Source organism: Anarrhichthys ocellatus, unplaced genomic scaffold (genome assembly GCF_004355925.1).
Source record: "Anarrhichthys ocellatus isolate YVR2014 unplaced genomic scaffold, GSC_Weel_1.0 scaffold22, whole genome shotgun sequence".
Lineage (NCBI taxonomy): Eukaryota > Metazoa > Chordata > Actinopteri > Perciformes > Anarhichadidae > Anarrhichthys > Anarrhichthys ocellatus.
Window position 1 is genome coordinate 5,043,747 of NW_022280052.1, and position 17,873 is coordinate 5,061,619.

Consider the following 17,873-nt stretch of genomic DNA (forward strand, 5'->3'; position numbering starts at 1 on the left):
CTTTTTTAAACGGCAGAATGCTAATTTTAGAACATGAGTAGCCCAATTTTTCCACTGAGATACAACTATACTGCCAGCTACAGTTTATATTGTCGCTACACAACATTATAACCGTGGTTATGCTGCCACCTAGCGTCAGCCTCGTGTAATGACATGTCGTGACAAAGAGGTGACGTAACTATAACTAGATTTCAGCCAATCAGCTGTCACTGGCGGAGACGATTTGAAATTGAAGCGGGCGAAAGCGACGACGGGACAATAACAAACAGGCAGCTCTGTTGACTGAACACATATCGGGTTTTCATTTATATTTTAACCAGCATGCTGAGCTGTCCTCGCGCATGTCTTACATGTTTTTCATAGTGTGCATTGTTGTAGCTAGTTAAAGCAACCGGAGTGAAATTGCCGTTAGCTAACCAGTAACGTTAACGTTTAAGCTCATTTGAACGTTTTTTTTTTCTTAACCGACCGCCATGTCGTTATTTAGTGTACAAGCGAGGAAGCATACAGCTTGTTATGAGCATCTAATGGCACCGCCAGCATCCAGGATACCGGGCAGAGAGCGCCTGGCGGAGCGGAAGGCGACGGACACGACGGTGAGCAAAAATGAGGACACATCCGAAGACTCTGCGTGTGAAGACAGCAGGAGGTCGTCCGATAAAAGCCGACATGTCAACAGGACGTTTGTCGTCCAGGCTCCCTGCCGCAGCCGACTCACTCTGCAGAGGAGGTCAAAGAGGAAGAGCGGCTCCGGAAGAGTGGACAAAACTATGGTGGGAAGCAGCCTGGAGACCACACCGGCTCCGGTGGAGAAGAGGCCGACTCTGCAGCGCAGGACCAGGACGACCTCGATGGATAAAAGTGCACACGGGCAGCGCGGGGTTAGCAGCACTGCCCTGCAGACGACGCCGAAAGTTCTCAGTGAACCAAACGGCAGGACAGCTAGTGTGTTCAGGTCGGTAAGTTTAAGAGAAACTGCCTGTAAGGGCAGAGCTGCTGCTTTGGAGACCCAGGGGAGGCTGGCGTGCAGCAAAACCCCCTCCTCTTCTTCCTCGTCGTCTTCCACGAGTAGGCAGCTAGAAGACCAGACCCAAACCTTTAAAACCCCCACCAGAAAGACCCCGTTTGAGAGAATCGCCGCCAAGAGAGACTTGTACGAGAGACTGGCGAGGAAAGACGCTCCCAAACCAGTGGCAGTCAAGTCTGCAAGTCTGACGAGGACCAAACCCCAAGCGGAGGACAAGACACCTGTCCCCGCTCCTCGGGTCTGCAAGGCGTCCGCAGTCAAGATGCACTTGAGCAAGACGTCCACCCCGAGTCAGAAGAGAGACGCGGCCCAGGCCAGGACCTCCACTCCTGCTCCAGCGTCCACCGAGCATCTCCTCCTGTCCCGGCCCAGCGAGGCTCTGAAGCTGCAGGATCCATTTAAGATGGAAAACAGCGCAGTGACCGTAGCGGTCCGTGTGCGTCCGTTCAATGCCAGGTGTGTAACGCAATGTTTGTCTTTACTGGCTGAGTCACGTGGTGATGTCTGTCAGCATCTAAAGAGTCCAGGGTCTCCAAAGGTTACTGCATAATTCAACTATAAATTATGGTGTAATCACACCCTGTGAGATAAAAGCAGGGAAAGAAACTATACACTGGACATGCAGAGACCTCAAAGAATGTGATTATTTATCTGAAACTTGTGATTTGTGTGTTTTGTAAATCTTAGGGAGAAGGCAGAGAAGGCACTGCAGGTCATCTTCATGGACGGTCAGGAGACCGCCGTCCAGCATCCGGTCTCCAAACAGAGCTACACCTTCAGCTTTGACTTCTCCTTCTGCTCGGTGGATGAGTGTGACTCCACCTTCGCCAGCCAGCAGACGGTGTACGAGACTCTGGCCAAACCTCTGTTGTTGAGGGCCTTCGAAGGGTTCAACACCTGCCTGTTTGCTTACGGACAAACGGGCTCTGGGAAGTCGTACACGTGAGTGTTTTTGGTTTATTACAGTCATTTCTTTGCCCTTAATTTGTTCTCTTGGTGAGTATTTAAAAATCTTTTATCAGTCAACCATCAATTTGATCTGTTTGAAATCATTGTTGTTTTAGCATGATGGGCTTTGGAGAAGAAGAAGGGGTGATCCCACGATTCTGTCAGGAGCTTTTTACGAGATTGGCATCCATGATAAATGAAGAGGTACGATCTCTCTTTAAAATGACTTATCCCTGATGCTTCTGACTTATTAGATGTTCTTTGAGCGTTTACATGAATTTTCTGGTTGCATAACTTCGGTTGTTATATTTCAGGTCAAGTGTCATGTAGAGATGAGCTATTTTGAAGTCTACAATGAGAAGATCCATGACCTGCTGGTGACCAGAGATGAGCCAAACCAGAGGACGATGCCCGTAAGTAGTTTGCAACTACTGGATAAGTTCATGGAGTTTACTCTTAATTCTCTATCAAGACGGCATGGAACACCTGATTAGCCCAGATTTTAGAGATGCACCCTCGCTCATTATGCTTAATGCATGCAATTTATTAAGGTCATTGGTAGGACTGACTAACCTGAAAATGTTGTACAGCCAAGATAAAACCGTTTTGCGTTTCTAGCTGAGGGTGAGGGAACATCCAGTCCATGGTCCGTATGTTGCTGACCTCTCTGCGTAAGAAACCTTTTGACTTTCCTTCACTATATTACTCTTCAATAAAGACCAGAAGAACATTCTCTACTGCTGTGATTTGCAGAGTTGCTCACTTTGGTATTTCTTCACAGGAATATTGTGAGCTCCTACGATGACATCCAGGTAGGTTCAAACTGCTGTCGAGGTATTTTCTTCTTTTTGATCCTCGCCAGCCTTTTAGTTAAAGTGCTTAAGCACAACTTTGAATGGGCGAGCAAGTGGTGGTTCAGTGCAGGCACACCACGGAGAGAAGTGCTGAGCATCAAAGATGTATCTAACGCATGGCTTAGAAAACAATAAATGCTGTTGATCCACTAGAGATCATAACTCACACTGTCCTTCTTCAGGGTTGGCTGGGGCTGGGCAACAAGCAGAGAGCCACAGCAGCTACAGGAATGAACGACAAGAGCTCCAGATCTCACTCCGTCTTCACCCTGACTATGACCCAGACTCAGGTAACGCGTCTCAACTCTACTTTATGTCACACATAATGTACATTGCCTAATAAATTCTGTAAATAAATCCACTGATTAACTTGGGCCGCCACGTGTTCTCTCGTTACACAACGTACCCGTTTGTTTGTACGTGCTTGTGTGCAGACTGAGTTTGTGGAGGGCGAGGAACACGACCACAGTATCATCAGCAGGATCAACCTGGTGGACCTGGCCGGCAGCGAGCGCTGTAGTTCAGCCCAGACAAGTGGAGACCGACTCAGGGTGGGCACGCACGCACACGCACACCATACTCGTCTTGCTTATTGCTGATTGATCGTGAGAACAAGCTTTTCTCCATTTCACATCATTATTAATCATAATAACTACATTTTACTGTCCTCATTTTTTGGATGCATTTAAAAACAAGAAATGCTATTTTGTCTGTGTCGTTGCAGGAGGGTGCGAGCATCAACAAGTCCTTGCTTACCCTTGGAAAGGTCATCTCCGCCCTGTCGGAACAAGCGCTGACGAGCAAGAAGGTCTTCACACCGTACAGAGAGTCCGTGCTGACGTGGTGAGAGATCAGAGTGCACGCGTAGTAGTTTTTAAATCTATTTTCTCCACCTACAGCAGTTAAGCAGATCTCATTTCCAAATTAGAAGGATGATCCTGACCAACGTGCATTTTTTTCCTCTTCCGCAGGCTGTTGAAAGAGAGCCTCGGTGGTAACTCCAAGACGGCCATGATCGCCACACTGAGCCCGGCGGGCAGCAACGTGGAGGAAAGCCTCAGCACCCTGCGCTACGCCCAGCAGGCCCGCACCATCATTAACGTGGCCAAAGTCAACGAGGACACCAGCGCCAAGCTCATCAGAGGTCAGCCACTCAAAACATCCACGTTCAAAACATCTCTGTTGGGCTTATGAGCTCTGACCTATTTTTATTTTGTAATAACTGCAATAAGCTTTTTAAACCCATTTTCTTTATACAGCATGTTTTCTCTGTCCATTGTGATCAGCCCCTCTTTGTTTCTGTCTCTGTAGGTTTCTCTTTCTTTCTATGTAAATATCTTTCTTTGTGTCTTGCTCTTGATCTCCTTCGCTCGCCCTAACCCGCAGGTCTGTCCATCAATCCATCACCAGCTTATGCACTCCCCAGTTCATCTGAGGCCTAACCTCGCCGCCGGGCCTTATTTATGCACTGTCAGCCACACACGGCAGCTAACTGTCATGCAAGGATTATTTTTCATGAGACGATTGTGCTGCTGTTTGACATTTTTAGCACTAAGGGGAGCTGTGTGTGTGTGTGTGTGTGTGTGTGTGTGTGTGTGTGTGTGTGTCAAACATTACAAATCAGGTCAGTGTTACTCAGTAAATAGTCTTCAATGAGTGACATTGTTTGGCTGTTCACTGACAAATTCAGATTATTATCTGTAGCCTGAAACACTTTCAGGACGTTAACGTCACTCCCTTGAATTTGACATTGACTGCTAATAATTTATGTGTGTATTTGCTCTAAACGGTTTGCCATATTTTATCTTTACAAATAATTTTGGACAAACTTTGCTGTGTTCAGAGCTGAAGGCGGAGGTGGAGAAGCTGCGGTCCGCCCAGATGAGCTCCCAGGGGGTCCAACCAGAGCGGGTCAGCTTGTTCCAGCAGGAGATCGCTGGCCTGAGGAACAAACTCTGTCAGCAAGAGAGAGAAATGGTCGAGGCCAACCGGTCGGTATCACTGCAACAATTATCAGAGCTCTTTTTGTCTCATTTATACTGTATGACGCAACAGACCCAGATGTGAGGTGTCTGCTGTTTGAGGAGGTCAAAGTAAACGCTGGAGCAGATTTCCACAGTTTAGAGAACCCAAGTAGCAAAGTGATGCTGCTTACATTTCTGTTAAATTGTATTTGCAGATATGTTTGCATGTATTTGTTCTGTTTTATTTTTTCTCATGCTGCGCAGTGTTGCATGTATTTTAACATCAACCACTTAAAATGTGAAAATGGAACGTTACTAACGTACAAAAAATACTTTCTTACTTGTTGTTGTGTATAGGTGAAATAAGCCTCATTCCAATATATATATTTTTTTTTTATTAAATTAAGTTAGTGAGAAGGATTCTAAGTTGTTGACGAGGGGATACATCTGATCGGATCATGGCATAATTTCCTTTCTTTATATTTGATCTTTTTTCTGGCAGGGCATGGAGAGAGAAACTGGAGCAGGCGGAAATACGCAAACGCGAAGAGACCAAAGAGTTGCAGGTCATTTTTTTTTCAACACTTTATTCATTTTCATTCTATATATATGTTTTACTGTCCGTCTTGTACATGCATACTTCTTCTTTTCTTGTGTCCACATACTAATAACAAGAAACGTTTCTCGTCGTTTTCAGAAAGCCGGTGCGACAGTCAAAGTGGACAATCGTCTCCCTAACCTGGTGAACCTGAACGAGGACCCGCAGCTGTCTGAGATGCTCCTCTACATGATCACAGAGGGTCGCACCACAGTGGGCAAGCTCAAGTCTGAGTCCAGGCATGACATCCAGCTGACTGGAGCCCTCATCGCTGACCAACACTGGTAAAAAAAAACAACAACAACGCTGGAAGGACATATTGTATGTTACCCCATCCATGCGGCACTGCAAGATTTAGTTTAATACTTAGTGTACAGTGTCTTTGACATTTAATTAATCCAGCCATCTTTTTAATCTAGCTATCACCCATCTTATTCTTTTTAGCATGCATTCAACATGCACATTTCATACATGCATTGTTTCGGTTTGTTTTAGTGTAATAATCAACACCCAGGGCACTGTCAGCATCACTCCCACGGACAATGCCAAGACATTCGTTAATGGAAGCCTCGTATCTGAATCCACCGTGCTACACCATGTAAGTAGATCAGAAAGCTCTCCTAACTCTTTATGCTGTGGAGCGACTCCTAGTAAGATGTGTGCAAAAACTCACCAGTTAAGTTCAATGTGACCAACCTGTTTATTAATGAATTCTTCTCATCTCTGTGTTGTTGCTTTGCAGGGCGACAGGGTGATTCTTGGTGGAGACCACTACTTCCGCTTCAATCATCCAGCAGAGGTGCAGTCTGGGAAGCGGGTGTCGTGCTGGACAGATGCAGGCGATGGCCACAAGGACTTTGAATTCGCCAAAAATGAGCTACTCGCGGCTCAAAGAGCTCAGTGAGTGCAAAAGACTAGATAAGAAAAAAAATCCCCAAACCATTATACCAGCTAAATCTAATAATATCAAAATCACAACTCCTCTTAAGCCGTCTTTGTGTCTCCCAGGCTGGAGGCAGAAATTGAAGAAGCCCATTTGAAGGCGAAAGAGGAGATGATTCAGGGAATCCAGGTGGCAAAAGAAGTGGCCCAGAAAGAGCTCTGTGACCAGAAGCTGCTTTACGAGGACCGGATCAGAGCCCTGGAGAGAGAGCTGGTACACAACACCTTCAAGTCTGGTTTTCTACTCAACAGATGTAACACTCCACTTTCCACTCGTACTGAATTGTTAGTGTTGTGACATTCTGCACTGCTGTTAAAGTCGTTAGAAGTTAATTTGCTTAACGGTGTTACAGAAGTGACAAAATAAGTATGTTGTTTTAAACTTTGTGTACTATATTGCAGAATAATCGAATAGCTCTTGTCATGTATAATCTATCACCCCGTCAATATGTTCAACCATCACTTAATGATCACAAAATATGATTCTTCAGAACGAGGAGACTGAGCGGAAGCGTCGACAGGAGCTGGACCAGCAGAGGGTGGCCAGCCAGATGGCGGATCTGAAGAATGCCAACCTGGAGCTGGAGCAGGAGGTGGACACCCACAAGAAACGAGTCCACCTGCACATGGAGGCCCGGGTCAGGACCAGAACACTCTTCTCACCTTTTAATGAAGTTCACTATTTTAGGTTCCTTTCATTTTTTTTTTGCTGGAAAGGTTTTGTTCTGTCAAAAAAAAAAGGAAAATGGAAAATGATTCCCACACACACATTTTTCTACTTCGCTCATCACGCTTTCAATGTCTATTAGCCGTGGCAAAATGTTTTGAATATGAATAATGTCACAGGTCTGCCCTTTTGCTTTCACACTGATGACCTAATCCCCTTTTTCACCTGAAAGAGATGGTGTAAGTTCAGACCACTTGATCTACAGTGAGTGATACAGAGTAGTGGTTGGCAGTATGACATTTTAAACGGATCTCATTTCAGTTTTTCTACATTTTTCCCTTTTCAGAAATCAGTTTAGTGGAAATCTGGATTATTTCTGTCGCCATAAATTACATCAATTCCTTCATTTGCTCGTTCTCGTGTTTTCTGGTGATCTTAAAACAGCTTCAGAAGCTTAAAGAATATGCTGACACCAGGTTTTATGTTTATCTGATGGGCTTTGTTGGGGTGTGTTTTGAGTCATGGTGGAGCTTGACTTTCGGCATGATGTCTTGGTCTGGTGCTTTTTAATATTGTGTACATTACAATGCTTCACTCCAGGCGATGGAGGAACACCGCGTGTGTCAAGCGAAGATTGTCGACGCCCTGGAGGCCGAGAAGCGAAAGATCAGCACAGAGCTCGAGGAGATGCAGAAGAGAAGAGCCTTGAGGGAAAACCACACTCTCCGAAATGGTGAGAGCTTTCTATCACTTCTGAGCACAAACTGGAGCTCGGACCCACACTGACAGTTCACACCATATGCGTTCAGTTCCACATGGGTGGGCTTGTTCCTTTAAACCAGAGACATGAGAGCGGAGAGAGTTTGCCAGGACCCCCTATAAACACTGGAGGAGGAGGCAGAGAGGCCATAGAACATATCTATTTCAGCCAGATGCTCTTGGTTGTGGTGAGGTCAACATGTTTCACTTCTGTATTTCAGTCTCTCCACAATGGGATGCCATGAAGTTGTCCCTGATGATTGAGGAAGCTAATAAGATCGGTGCTAAACTGAAGAAAAGCACAGTCTTCAGCAGGTAGGACAATGCAAGAATCGGGCCACAGTTTACACATGATATGAGTTTATTAGACAGGTTACAAACCCATCAAGATGTCACCAGCAGGTATCATGGTCATTTATCTGTGCCCAAATAAGTTGACTCTTTTCTGTTGTAGACACGAAAGCTCTGGAAATGAGAACCTGGAGCAGGGTGGTCTGCTACAGGTGCGGGTTCAAAACAAAAAGCTGGGGATCTCCACTTTCTGGAGCCTGGACAAGTTCCAAAACAACATCGCTGCCATGAGGGAACTCGACCAGGTCTGCCTCATATCTGTTTTTCAAGTTAATGAGCATAAAGAAGAACGTCTGAAGAATCTGAAACCTGACTAAATATACGTTTCCTCTGATTAAAGGGGTATTTAAATGAACATTGGAGTAAACAACAAATTGTAAATGAACATACTCTTGTTGCATCGACTCAAGCTACCTCTAATTTTTGGTAATAAGTGATGCACATAGTATATGGCTGGATTGATCCTTAAGACAGTTTTTATTGAATTTGATGATGTAATACAATCATAAACATATTCATACCCTTCAAGTTCTGATAATGAATAATCTCATGATCAGCTGATAAACAAGTCCCAGCAAAATGCTTGAAGATTGGCAGGAAGCGTATTCGATCTGATCAGTACCCTATTACTCTGACGTACGAGGCCTGTTGAGTCCCGCGTACTGCATGTGACATCAGCTCAAGTGCCGATTTCCCGTGTCAGCAATAGTTTACTCTCCGCAGGGGGACTCCACCTCTAAAGATGACGATGTCTTTTATGACCCTGATGATGAGTGGGAGCAAGATATATCGGCCTCCTCTGCTTCCACCTCCTCCTTCTCACGCCGAAGGTAATTATCCAGCTCTCTCTCCCCCCCCCCCCCTTCTTATCCATCAATCCCTCCTTCCAGCACATCACCTGTACATTTACATTAGATATCGTGTTAGTATTCTTGTCCAATTACTTGACATGTGTAAGTAGGCAAGTGTTCAAACCACCTGGGAGGGGGGCGTACAGGACTGCGTCTCTGAGAGTGTTTGCAGTGCCAGGGTTTGGAGAGACAACACTGTAGCCTGACATCGTGTGGGTCTTAAACCCACAGCCCTCCAACTGAACTCACAACTTCTTTTAATGTGAACAATGTGTCCGGCAACATGGATGAACTGTATATGGAAAGTTGAACGGGATGTGGATGGAACACGGAAAATCATTTTTGTCACTGTTTGGATGATTTTGATTATTTTCACAAAGTCCTCCTTGTTTCCACCAATGTGAATGTACAAGCTGGCACATCTTTTTGACCGTCAACACATCTTTCTTTCTCTCGTGAAAAGTTGACGTGAAGTCTCTGCCCACGGAATATTTCCGTCATTATTACTTTCCCTCAGTTTATTAATTTCATTTCCATGAAGGCAGGCCAAGGGAAAGGGTCCCTGTGTGTTTCTCACTCGCACACCTGTGCTGCAAGCAGAACCCCGGACATTTTCCCCTCGCATTGTTGTTATTCTTGTCAAGTATGTTTACGGGACTCCTGGTGGAGCCTGCACTACTAACAGACCCGGCCAAATGACACATGGCACAGGCTGGGAGGCTGCCTCCATTAAACCCATGCCTGATCCTTATGGCCACAGTCGTAGCTGTTTACTGGCCTTCCCTCCTCTAGGTCGTTCAGTAATGAGAACATGTTCTCCTGCTGAACTCAATCAACCCCACACGAGATAACCATGCATCCTTGCAAAGATAACACCAAGCCTGTGTGTAAATGTGCACGTTCCACACCATATCATCTTAAATGGAAAATTTGCCACCTTTTTTATGTGGATTTCCAATCGTTGCTGATGGAAAATGTAGTCCACTGAAGACACGAATCCCCTAGTGCGTGCTATATTGGCGGGGGAAAGATGATTTTTCCTGCTGCAGAGCTGTGCCGGCTGTGTCTACATGTACCAGGATGCATTGCCCGCCAAGTTTGCTACATTTAGTGAAGAAGCTAAATAAACTCAAGGAATTATTCTTACACTTAAACAGAAAAATACAACCTTACACTTCCTGGAACCGGCTCCACCGGTCAGCTCAGATTCTAGAGGCTCCCCGCCGACCAGATCCTCCCCGCTGCGGCTGCAGCCTCTCTACAGCTGAATATCCGAGTCAGCCAAAACACGGTCAAATCTACTCCTTAAAAAGAAAAAGAACAATAGATTTTGCAGCTGCGCACGGCTGAACTGCTAATTTAAATTTAAATTAAAAAACATTTGAGCTCTATTCACTAGAGTTTGCTCCTCAAGTGAATATAGCTTCTTTTTTTTCTTTTTCTTTTTTTTTATCTCCTATTTAATAGAACCAGTAGCACGAAGCAGGTTAGAACATCCTCATTATGAAACACTGAAACAATCTGATGTTTCGCTTAGTGGCATCACGTCCACTTGGGAAAAGGTGTATTAGGGGTGAATGTAGTCTATCTCCAATCCCCCCCCATTACAATGTCAGCATAAAAACATGGCACTCTGCTCCAGTAAGGAAATCTACACAAATAAAAAAATATGACCGGCTGTGCAGAGAGTAACAGACTTCAACAGTGGTTCATTTCACCTACATTGTGTAAAATAGTGTTTGCACTCAATGTTGTAAGAGTAAAATGTTGGTGTGTTCTCAAATGCTAAATACACTGAAGCTCCGAGTCATTCTGAATGAGGGCATCAACATGCCTACTATTTCTAAATTCTAATGGTAAGGAACTCGGGGTTTTGCTTCTGGTTTGTTTGGCATCAGGAGCAGGAGCTTGTTGAAAAGTAGGAGAATCTCAGGGCGTCTCTACGAGATCCGGGTCCATCCCATTCAGAGCCTCCACAACGGCTCCTCACAGTCTGCTGGTAAGGCACTGAACACAATCTGTGACACTTCGTTGTAAGAATGAGGTCTAGTGAAGTCCGGTCTGCACACCCCAACTCGTCGGTGTGTCTTTGTCCCAGGGTTGATGGGTGTGGCCAAACCGCCCTCCATCCATTCCAGCAGCACAGACTCTGCCCTGCCTGGCATCTGCAAGGAGCTGATTGGTCAGTCGGTGGCCCGTCTGAGAGGTTGCAGTGGGACAGAAGAGAGCATGGCAGACAGGCTGGCTTCTGATCTACACCTGATGTATGTGGCGGTCCAAACCATATCGGACATATACGACAGTCTGGACGATGACAGCCAAGAGAATGGTGAGATTCAACCGTTTATGAGCTTCAAACATCAAGCAAAATAGTTCATGCTTTTGGGATTTTATGCCAATTCTAGGTGAACAACATTTGCATTAAAGCTTTTTCCTGCTGCAGTGTTTCTGTGTAACTCGGTGGCTCAGACTCAACTGGTGAAGGCCACCACAGCCGTAGAGAGCACGGTGTTCGTCACCATGCAGTGGTTGGCCAGCGTTAGACCCTCCTCCGGCCGGCTCTACAACATCGCTGAGGAACTCAAGAGCCAAGTCAAGAAGATGGGAGGATTCTTCCAGCTGCTCATTCAGGTAAACACTAAATATATACAACACTACATTAAAGGCATTTGCAGTATACAAAAATTAGTTGAAAGGAGCGCAAATCTGAGCTGAAAAATGGCTTTCTATTCGGTGTAATTTGGACACGGGATGGCTAATTGTGAATGTAGAGCGTTAATTGACTTTTCTTAGCTCAGAGCTGTTTAACATTTCCATAGATGGAGCTCAAAGTGGAGGGAATTCTCAGCCTTGAGCCCCAAATTGAACATGAATATATGGAAAATAAATCAAAATTCCTTAAACCCTAAACACAATTTCCCTCTCTCTCTCCTTATTTTGTTTTTTAATTCTCTAGGCTTTCATTTATTTACCGACCCTTCAGACTATGTCGACCATGACATTGTCTATGTTGTTGACTTGCTTGCATTGGTTTGTTTGTGCTGACCTGATGTTGGCCGATAATGGGAACGTTTCACCCACCCAGGGTTGTGAATCTGAGATCACGTCGATGGTGACGGAGGCACGGAGGAAGAGCAGCCAGTGTCTGGACGCAGCATTGCTTGCACTTGGCCATCTGGCGGCAGTAACGGGCATGCCGCTGAACGCTATGGAGCGGGGAGCCCAGGCCACAGGCAAGGTAAGCCCACCATTAACACCGCAGCAGCTACTGTCTCTGTCAGAGCTCTGGGGTCCAATGGTTGATTTGTTGATGTGCAAATGTTCATGTTCAGTCTGTTAAAGGTGCACAGCATTTAGGGGTGAAAAGACATAAGATGTATTCTGTTTTGTTGAGTTTTATTCACATGGTGATTAGCATATATTATACACATTATTGTAGATAACAAAGAAAGTCTGCCAGAAACTCACCTAATTAGCGAGACCTTGCATCTTGTAACTTTTGGTGAAGGACTAGGAAAGTGTTCTCAAAAAATCTGATGATAAAAATCTGATTTATGTTTATTATATGGTTACATCTTTTCAGCAATCATTTGTCATGTGTCTGGTGAGCGGGACCAACATGGGCGTCGGCTCTCTCTTGGAGGAAAGCCTCTTCATCACCAGAGAAATGCTGAGAGAGGCTCAGCTGGCCTACCCCAGGAACCCAGTAAGAGATCAAAACCGGACTTCTTCTTTAAAGTTTTCATGGTTACATAATTAGATTTTGTGTTGATAGTTTAATTTCCATAGAGGTGTAGGTAAGTATTCCTAAAATGAGCTTACATCATTGTTAACCCATCTCTGCTTACAGGTCCTGCAGAGCCTAAAATCGAAGGCGCTTGACTTAGCCCGTGCTCTACAGAACTACATGCGTTGCCATATCACGGTGAGTTTCAGCAGCACAGCCATCTTCAGACTAGATAAGATTGGGGGGGGAGGGCCTCTAATTTCTGCTCATCTTTTTTTCGTCTTAATTTCCTGGTGCCAACATGTGAATCTCATAAATTGCAAAACCAATGGAAACAGACTACTGTGTTGTATTGCGACATTCATTTTGATGTGTGACATGATGGAGCTGGAGTGTGAGAGACATAATTCTTCCACCGGTCCAAATGAATCATTAACTTGTAAACTTAAACTATAATTTAATTGTAAATACAAATTCTGAACTTTGGCATTAAAAATGGTCAAAATGTATGCATTTGCTACATGCCATTGGCTCTGGGCTGTCTCTGGTATTTGTCTGGGTAAACTGTGGCTGAAAGACAGACTTCATGCTCAGCAAAGCTTGCCTGGATATATAACGGTTAAAACAATCTTCCGTCCTGACACGGGCTTAAATGTTACAGATTAATGGCCGCACACACAGCAGCCCTGTTAAAGATGCCACTCAGCCTTTATTGTTCCTGTACAGCTCAATGCTCTGTAGGCTTATCTCTCTGCAGTTGCCCGTTGACGATCGTTCAGGTAATGAATGTGTTGAATGAAGTGGCATCAGTCACAGCTAACGGGCTTGTTTGCCGTTATCTTAGCCACACAAAGTAGCAGTTTTTTTTTTTGTTAAAACCAGTCATTGACACATATAGGCGCAGGGGCATTTCGCCACCCACAATGTTACTGTAGTCAAATAAACCTGAGTTATAGTCTAGACTCTAGAGCAAGACATTCAACACAGCACTGCACATCTGCATAATCATGGATGTAAATGCATCTGGTATAATTCTAGTCCTTCAGAAAGAGGCAATTCTAGTGTTGGTATAAATGGTGAGAAAGTAGCCTTTTCAAAGAGTACACGAATGTGTATGATATTTTATTTTAAAAATAACACAAACATTTGTTAAACCTTACATTTGATAATTAAACACAGGATTTTCTATTTCCTATTTTCAGTAGTTAAAGCTGTTAAAAGAAGCTTTTTTTTTCTCCATTTTCTTCTACACTGTAGTGAACGAGGTCGTTGGGTTTATGTCATTGAAAAGAACACATTACCATGGAAGCCCCATTAATTTAACGACGTCATTAGTCAGTGACATCATTTGCAGCTGTGGGTGTGTGTGCGCGTGTGTGTGCGCGCGCGCGTGCGTGCGCGAGCGAGATTCTTGATGTGCCGTTGGGCTAACTGCTGAATTGAAACTTACAACTAAAAGATCCCTGCTTAGAATATCAAGACCAGTTGTGAACGTGTTAATCTCTACAATAAAGGTTCTGCTTTCATAGACAGTGGGGCTATGAGATCTTTTTTTTTTGAGTTGAGCTCAGTTGTGAACAATTGAGTAAGTATTTGTTTTAATGAATTGTACACTGTATTGTCCAATCGTATGCCTTTTCTTGTATGCGTGTGTGTTTTTGGTGACGTAATTGTTGGTTGCGTTACATTGCGTCCTGTTTATTTTCCCCGTCTTGTATTCATTATTTGGGCGTGTTCATGTTTTCAAACAGAAGAGAGACGAGGGGAAGGGGGAGGAGGGGGAGGCCTCAGCTTCCCATTCGCAGAGACTGAGGACTACAGCGACCAAGCTGTTCCAGCTGAACCAGGCCATTCGACAGCTGCATTCCTGTCTGTCTACTGCTCTGCGAGGTGACTCCTCTGACATACACACAGCCTGGCATGTTAAGCTAAAGCTCTTATCCAGTGCAACTTACATTGTACAGCATCAGTATGCATCCATTGGTCAAAAGCACCAGAAGAAACAGTTTGTCCAAAGACAATCGTCTTTGCTTTTTGACCGTCACTATTTTAATTCATAAAGATGATTTTCTGAAAGGCTAGTTACTGTACAAAGAGGCGATTTCAGGAAAAGCTGAAAATGTATTATTTATGTACTAACTTTACTTAGGAACTACTAAATACTTTCAATGTTTTGTCAGTGCGTATAATGAACTGTTGTGCTGTGACAGGCGTGTCTCAGCCAATCAGATCTTATTTTGTTTTTATATTATGGCATAGCGTTCTGATTCATGTGTCTTTAAACCACAGTCTGTGTGATTTGTTCATTATCATTGCAATAATATCTGGAGCTTTGATGCTGGCAGCATGAACAAAACCACCCACAGCCAAAATGAACCAGATTCTTGTTGAAGGTGTCATTTCCTGTGTCTGACTCTTCATCCTCCTTCCAGGAAAAGACACCGACTCCCACTTCAGCCACTCCAGAGAGCTGATCTCCTCCTCTGCCAAAGCTGTTGATGAGCTAATCACCGGTCTGTCCGAGGAAGAAGCGTTGACGCCGTCCCTGCAGCTTCCCCTTCTTCAGAGTGTCATGGCTGCTCGAGACGAGCTTCATTTTGCCCTCCGGTCCCTGTCCTCCTGGAGCCAACAGGTTGCAGGAGAGAACAGAAGCTCTGCTGCTTCTGATAAAGGCACAGAGGATGAAATATTGAACAAAGACACTCACGGTGCCGTTAGAAATCGAGTCGTGAGCAAGATAGTGTTCTCTCTCGCTCCAGGTGTGTCGTCCAAAGGCAGCCCGCACTGGGTATGATTTATGTGTTATTGTTTACGATGTGCTCCTATCATGTATGATTTACTGTATCAATGAAATTCTGATATAGAGAAAACTTCCGCTAGTAACAACAAATGGGTCGTGGGTATTGTTTTTTTGTACACTCCCGTATCACCAGCCTGGAATCTCAAGCAACAAACACTGTTACAAAACAACAATGCTGCTTTCTAAATGTGAGCAATATCTGCATATGTTTTTCAGGCAGTTTTTACAATGACAAAGCAAACAAATGAATTGATGTGGAGGCTTTAAACTACAGCAATAATTCCTATCATAAATAGCATTGCTGTCAAGATGTGCTGTAGCTTCCTTTTTTTTATTCTAGTGATAGTTTGCTCCGCAGAGCTTTAAAGTCTTGGGACAAAGCCTTCAGTCACCAGAAGGTGTCGACTTTACTTTACCTGACTTCATGGTGGATAAACACAGTTAGGAACAGTAATGGTTTACTCGTGCTTTACTAGGCCTTCTCTGTTGTACTGTGTTTTTTTCAAAGGTCACTAAATTATCTTTTGCAACAGTTTCTCTTAATTCAAACATGCAAGATTTCAATATCCAGCAGCTCAGGTAGTGTTTTGTAAATAAATGACACCAGGTTTTCTCCCCATGCTATGCTGTAAATGATTTCTTTCTTGTATGCATATTTTGTTCCTCTATTTACAGAAACTTGCACTTATATGTCTTGTATTACACACTGCAACTACTTGCACTCAGGAGAGAATCGTACATGTAGGTACTTCAACAAAGCAGTGTTTTTTATGTCCTTGTATCACTTGATATGTCAACATGATACAGCAACCTGTACTAATGCAATAAAGTCACGTGGATTTTACAAGGACTCTATTCTTTTATATTGCATGTCATTCAGTAAACAGTGGACTCCTGTTAAAGACAGTTTAATGATTTTTATTGGTTTTGAATTGGCACTGGGAAACTGCAAAACATTCATATACACTTAACTGGGTTACCTTGTAGTGAATTAAGCAGTGACTGTCCACAGAGGTACACATTGACATCTAAATTATAATTATTTATTTGGAATTCACACCTGAAAAGATAAGCGTCTGTCTTTGTTGGTATGGGCGATGGAACCTCACAATGAACACTGTTTTCATTTATAGGGAGTTAAATTCGCATACTTGTAGTATTATCATTAAGGGTGGGGGACTGCCTGGGGGCCCCTGTATCCTATTCTGGGAACTACTCCATCAGACTAAAGGATCCCAAACTTTTACATCATGAACTCCTAGTTGATAAACTTTAGGCCGCAACCCTTAACTTGATTAATGGATTTATATTTATTTGTGTATTATGTCATTGAGCTTAACTAGAGGCCCTGGAACCCACCCGAGGGCCCCCTGTAGGTCCCTGACCCCTACTTTTGGTAACCCTCTGCTGTGCTCGCTGCAGGTTACACCCACTCCTCCTCGCTGCAGCTTCCTCTGCATCCTCCCTCCATGCACTCCGGACTCAGCTACCGCCAGGGTTCCCTCTGTAATATAAAGACGGGCTGATGGATCACAGCTGAGAAGAGAACATCATTTACCTTTACAGCTAACCTGTGTGGAATTAAACGGAAAAACGGCGTAGCTTTAGTGGTTGAATGCTGCGTTCACAGACACGACGCGATTGGAATGAAAAGACGCGCAAAAAAGTTTCTACCAAGACGACTAATTGAGGTAACAAATCGATTCGTTTTGCTTTTTATGTGTGGCAAATGGGCTTATAATAATTCCGAGTACGATCAAGTACCATTATAATCTCAGCTAATAAACATGTTTTTTTCTCAGGATGCTCAGGTTATTGTTCCTAAACATAGCCTTGCTGGTAAGCACTTCATCTTTGTATTTACCTTTTCACTCCTGTGGGATATTTTAGACAAACACGTGTCGACTTTTAAGCAGGTAACGGAGGCTATATGAGTTGTGCAAACATCCCAATAACTTACATTTTACTAGCTCATATTTCTCTGGCAGACATTAGGCAGAGAATGCAATAAGGCTCGTGTGAAATGGTTGTTTTCTAAACAAGCCTTATTGGATAAAGTAAAGAAAGCCATAATAATCTTAAAATACTATGAATTTCACGTCGTTAAAGTTTTTTTCTCTCCTGTATTGTTATTATATTTGTGGATGTGTAAATAATCCCCGTACTAGAGTTATTATTTTATTTATGGGTTAAATGCCTAGATTATCCAGGCCAGGGATTATACCTTTAAAGAAAATACTGCTTTTGATTGGCTATAAAGTCAATTACAATGATCATTCAGGGCAGTCAGCGTTCTTAGCAGTGAAATAAACATTGTCTTTGATGCTACAGGTGTGTGTATATATATATATATATATATATATATATATATATATATATATATAT

At 43.7% G+C, this 17,873-nt stretch overlaps 2 protein-coding genes across 2 annotated transcripts in view; both read left to right on the plus strand.

Annotated features, from left to right (window-relative positions):
• The first annotated feature begins 256 nt into the window (after nt 1-256).
• On the plus strand, nt 257-15,774 carry kif14 (kinesin family member 14). Its single transcript, XM_031859604.1, has 29 exons — nt 257-1,483; nt 1,715-1,969; nt 2,092-2,179; nt 2,290-2,388; nt 2,594-2,646; nt 2,757-2,787; nt 3,012-3,119; nt 3,264-3,380; nt 3,554-3,672; nt 3,801-3,973; nt 4,673-4,820; nt 5,296-5,359; nt 5,491-5,675; nt 5,887-5,989; nt 6,134-6,291; nt 6,400-6,547; nt 6,825-6,971; nt 7,601-7,733; nt 7,981-8,074; nt 8,214-8,355; nt 8,834-8,940; nt 10,860-10,960; nt 11,060-11,290; nt 11,405-11,592; nt 12,047-12,199; nt 12,545-12,667; nt 12,812-12,886; nt 14,440-14,578; nt 15,121-15,774. The coding sequence occupies exons 1-29, from the start codon at nt 474-476 to the stop codon at nt 15,480-15,482; spliced, it is 4,854 nt and encodes a 1,617-aa protein (XP_031715464.1). The 5' UTR covers nt 257-473; the 3' UTR covers nt 15,483-15,774.
• Nucleotides 15,775-16,970: 1,196 nt separating this feature from the next.
• The window catches only part of LOC116390077 (adhesion G-protein coupled receptor D2), a 60,984-nt gene continuing 60,081 nt past the window's right edge, over nt 16,971-17,873 (plus strand). The window contains exons 1-2 of the mRNA XM_031859327.1: nt 16,971-17,179; nt 17,291-17,327. Of these exons, the coding sequence (XP_031715187.1) occupies nt 17,292-17,327 (36 nt within the window). The 5' untranslated portion in view covers nt 16,971-17,179; nt 17,291. The remainder of the gene's footprint in view (nt 17,180-17,290; nt 17,328-17,873) is intronic.

Excerpts from the sequence above, each read along its gene's own strand:
- kif14 (XM_031859604.1), top strand. The coding sequence starts at position 474 with ATGTCGTTATTTAGTGTACAAGCGAGGAAGCATACAGCTTGTTATGAG. Across the intron at positions 2,389-2,593 it reads CAAACCAGAGGACGATGCCC|CTGAGGGTGAGGGAACATCC; the intron begins GTAAGTAGTTTG and ends TTGCGTTTCTAG. Across the intron at positions 6,972-7,600 it reads ACCTGCACATGGAGGCCCGG|GCGATGGAGGAACACCGCGT; the intron begins GTCAGGACCAGA and ends GCTTCACTCCAG.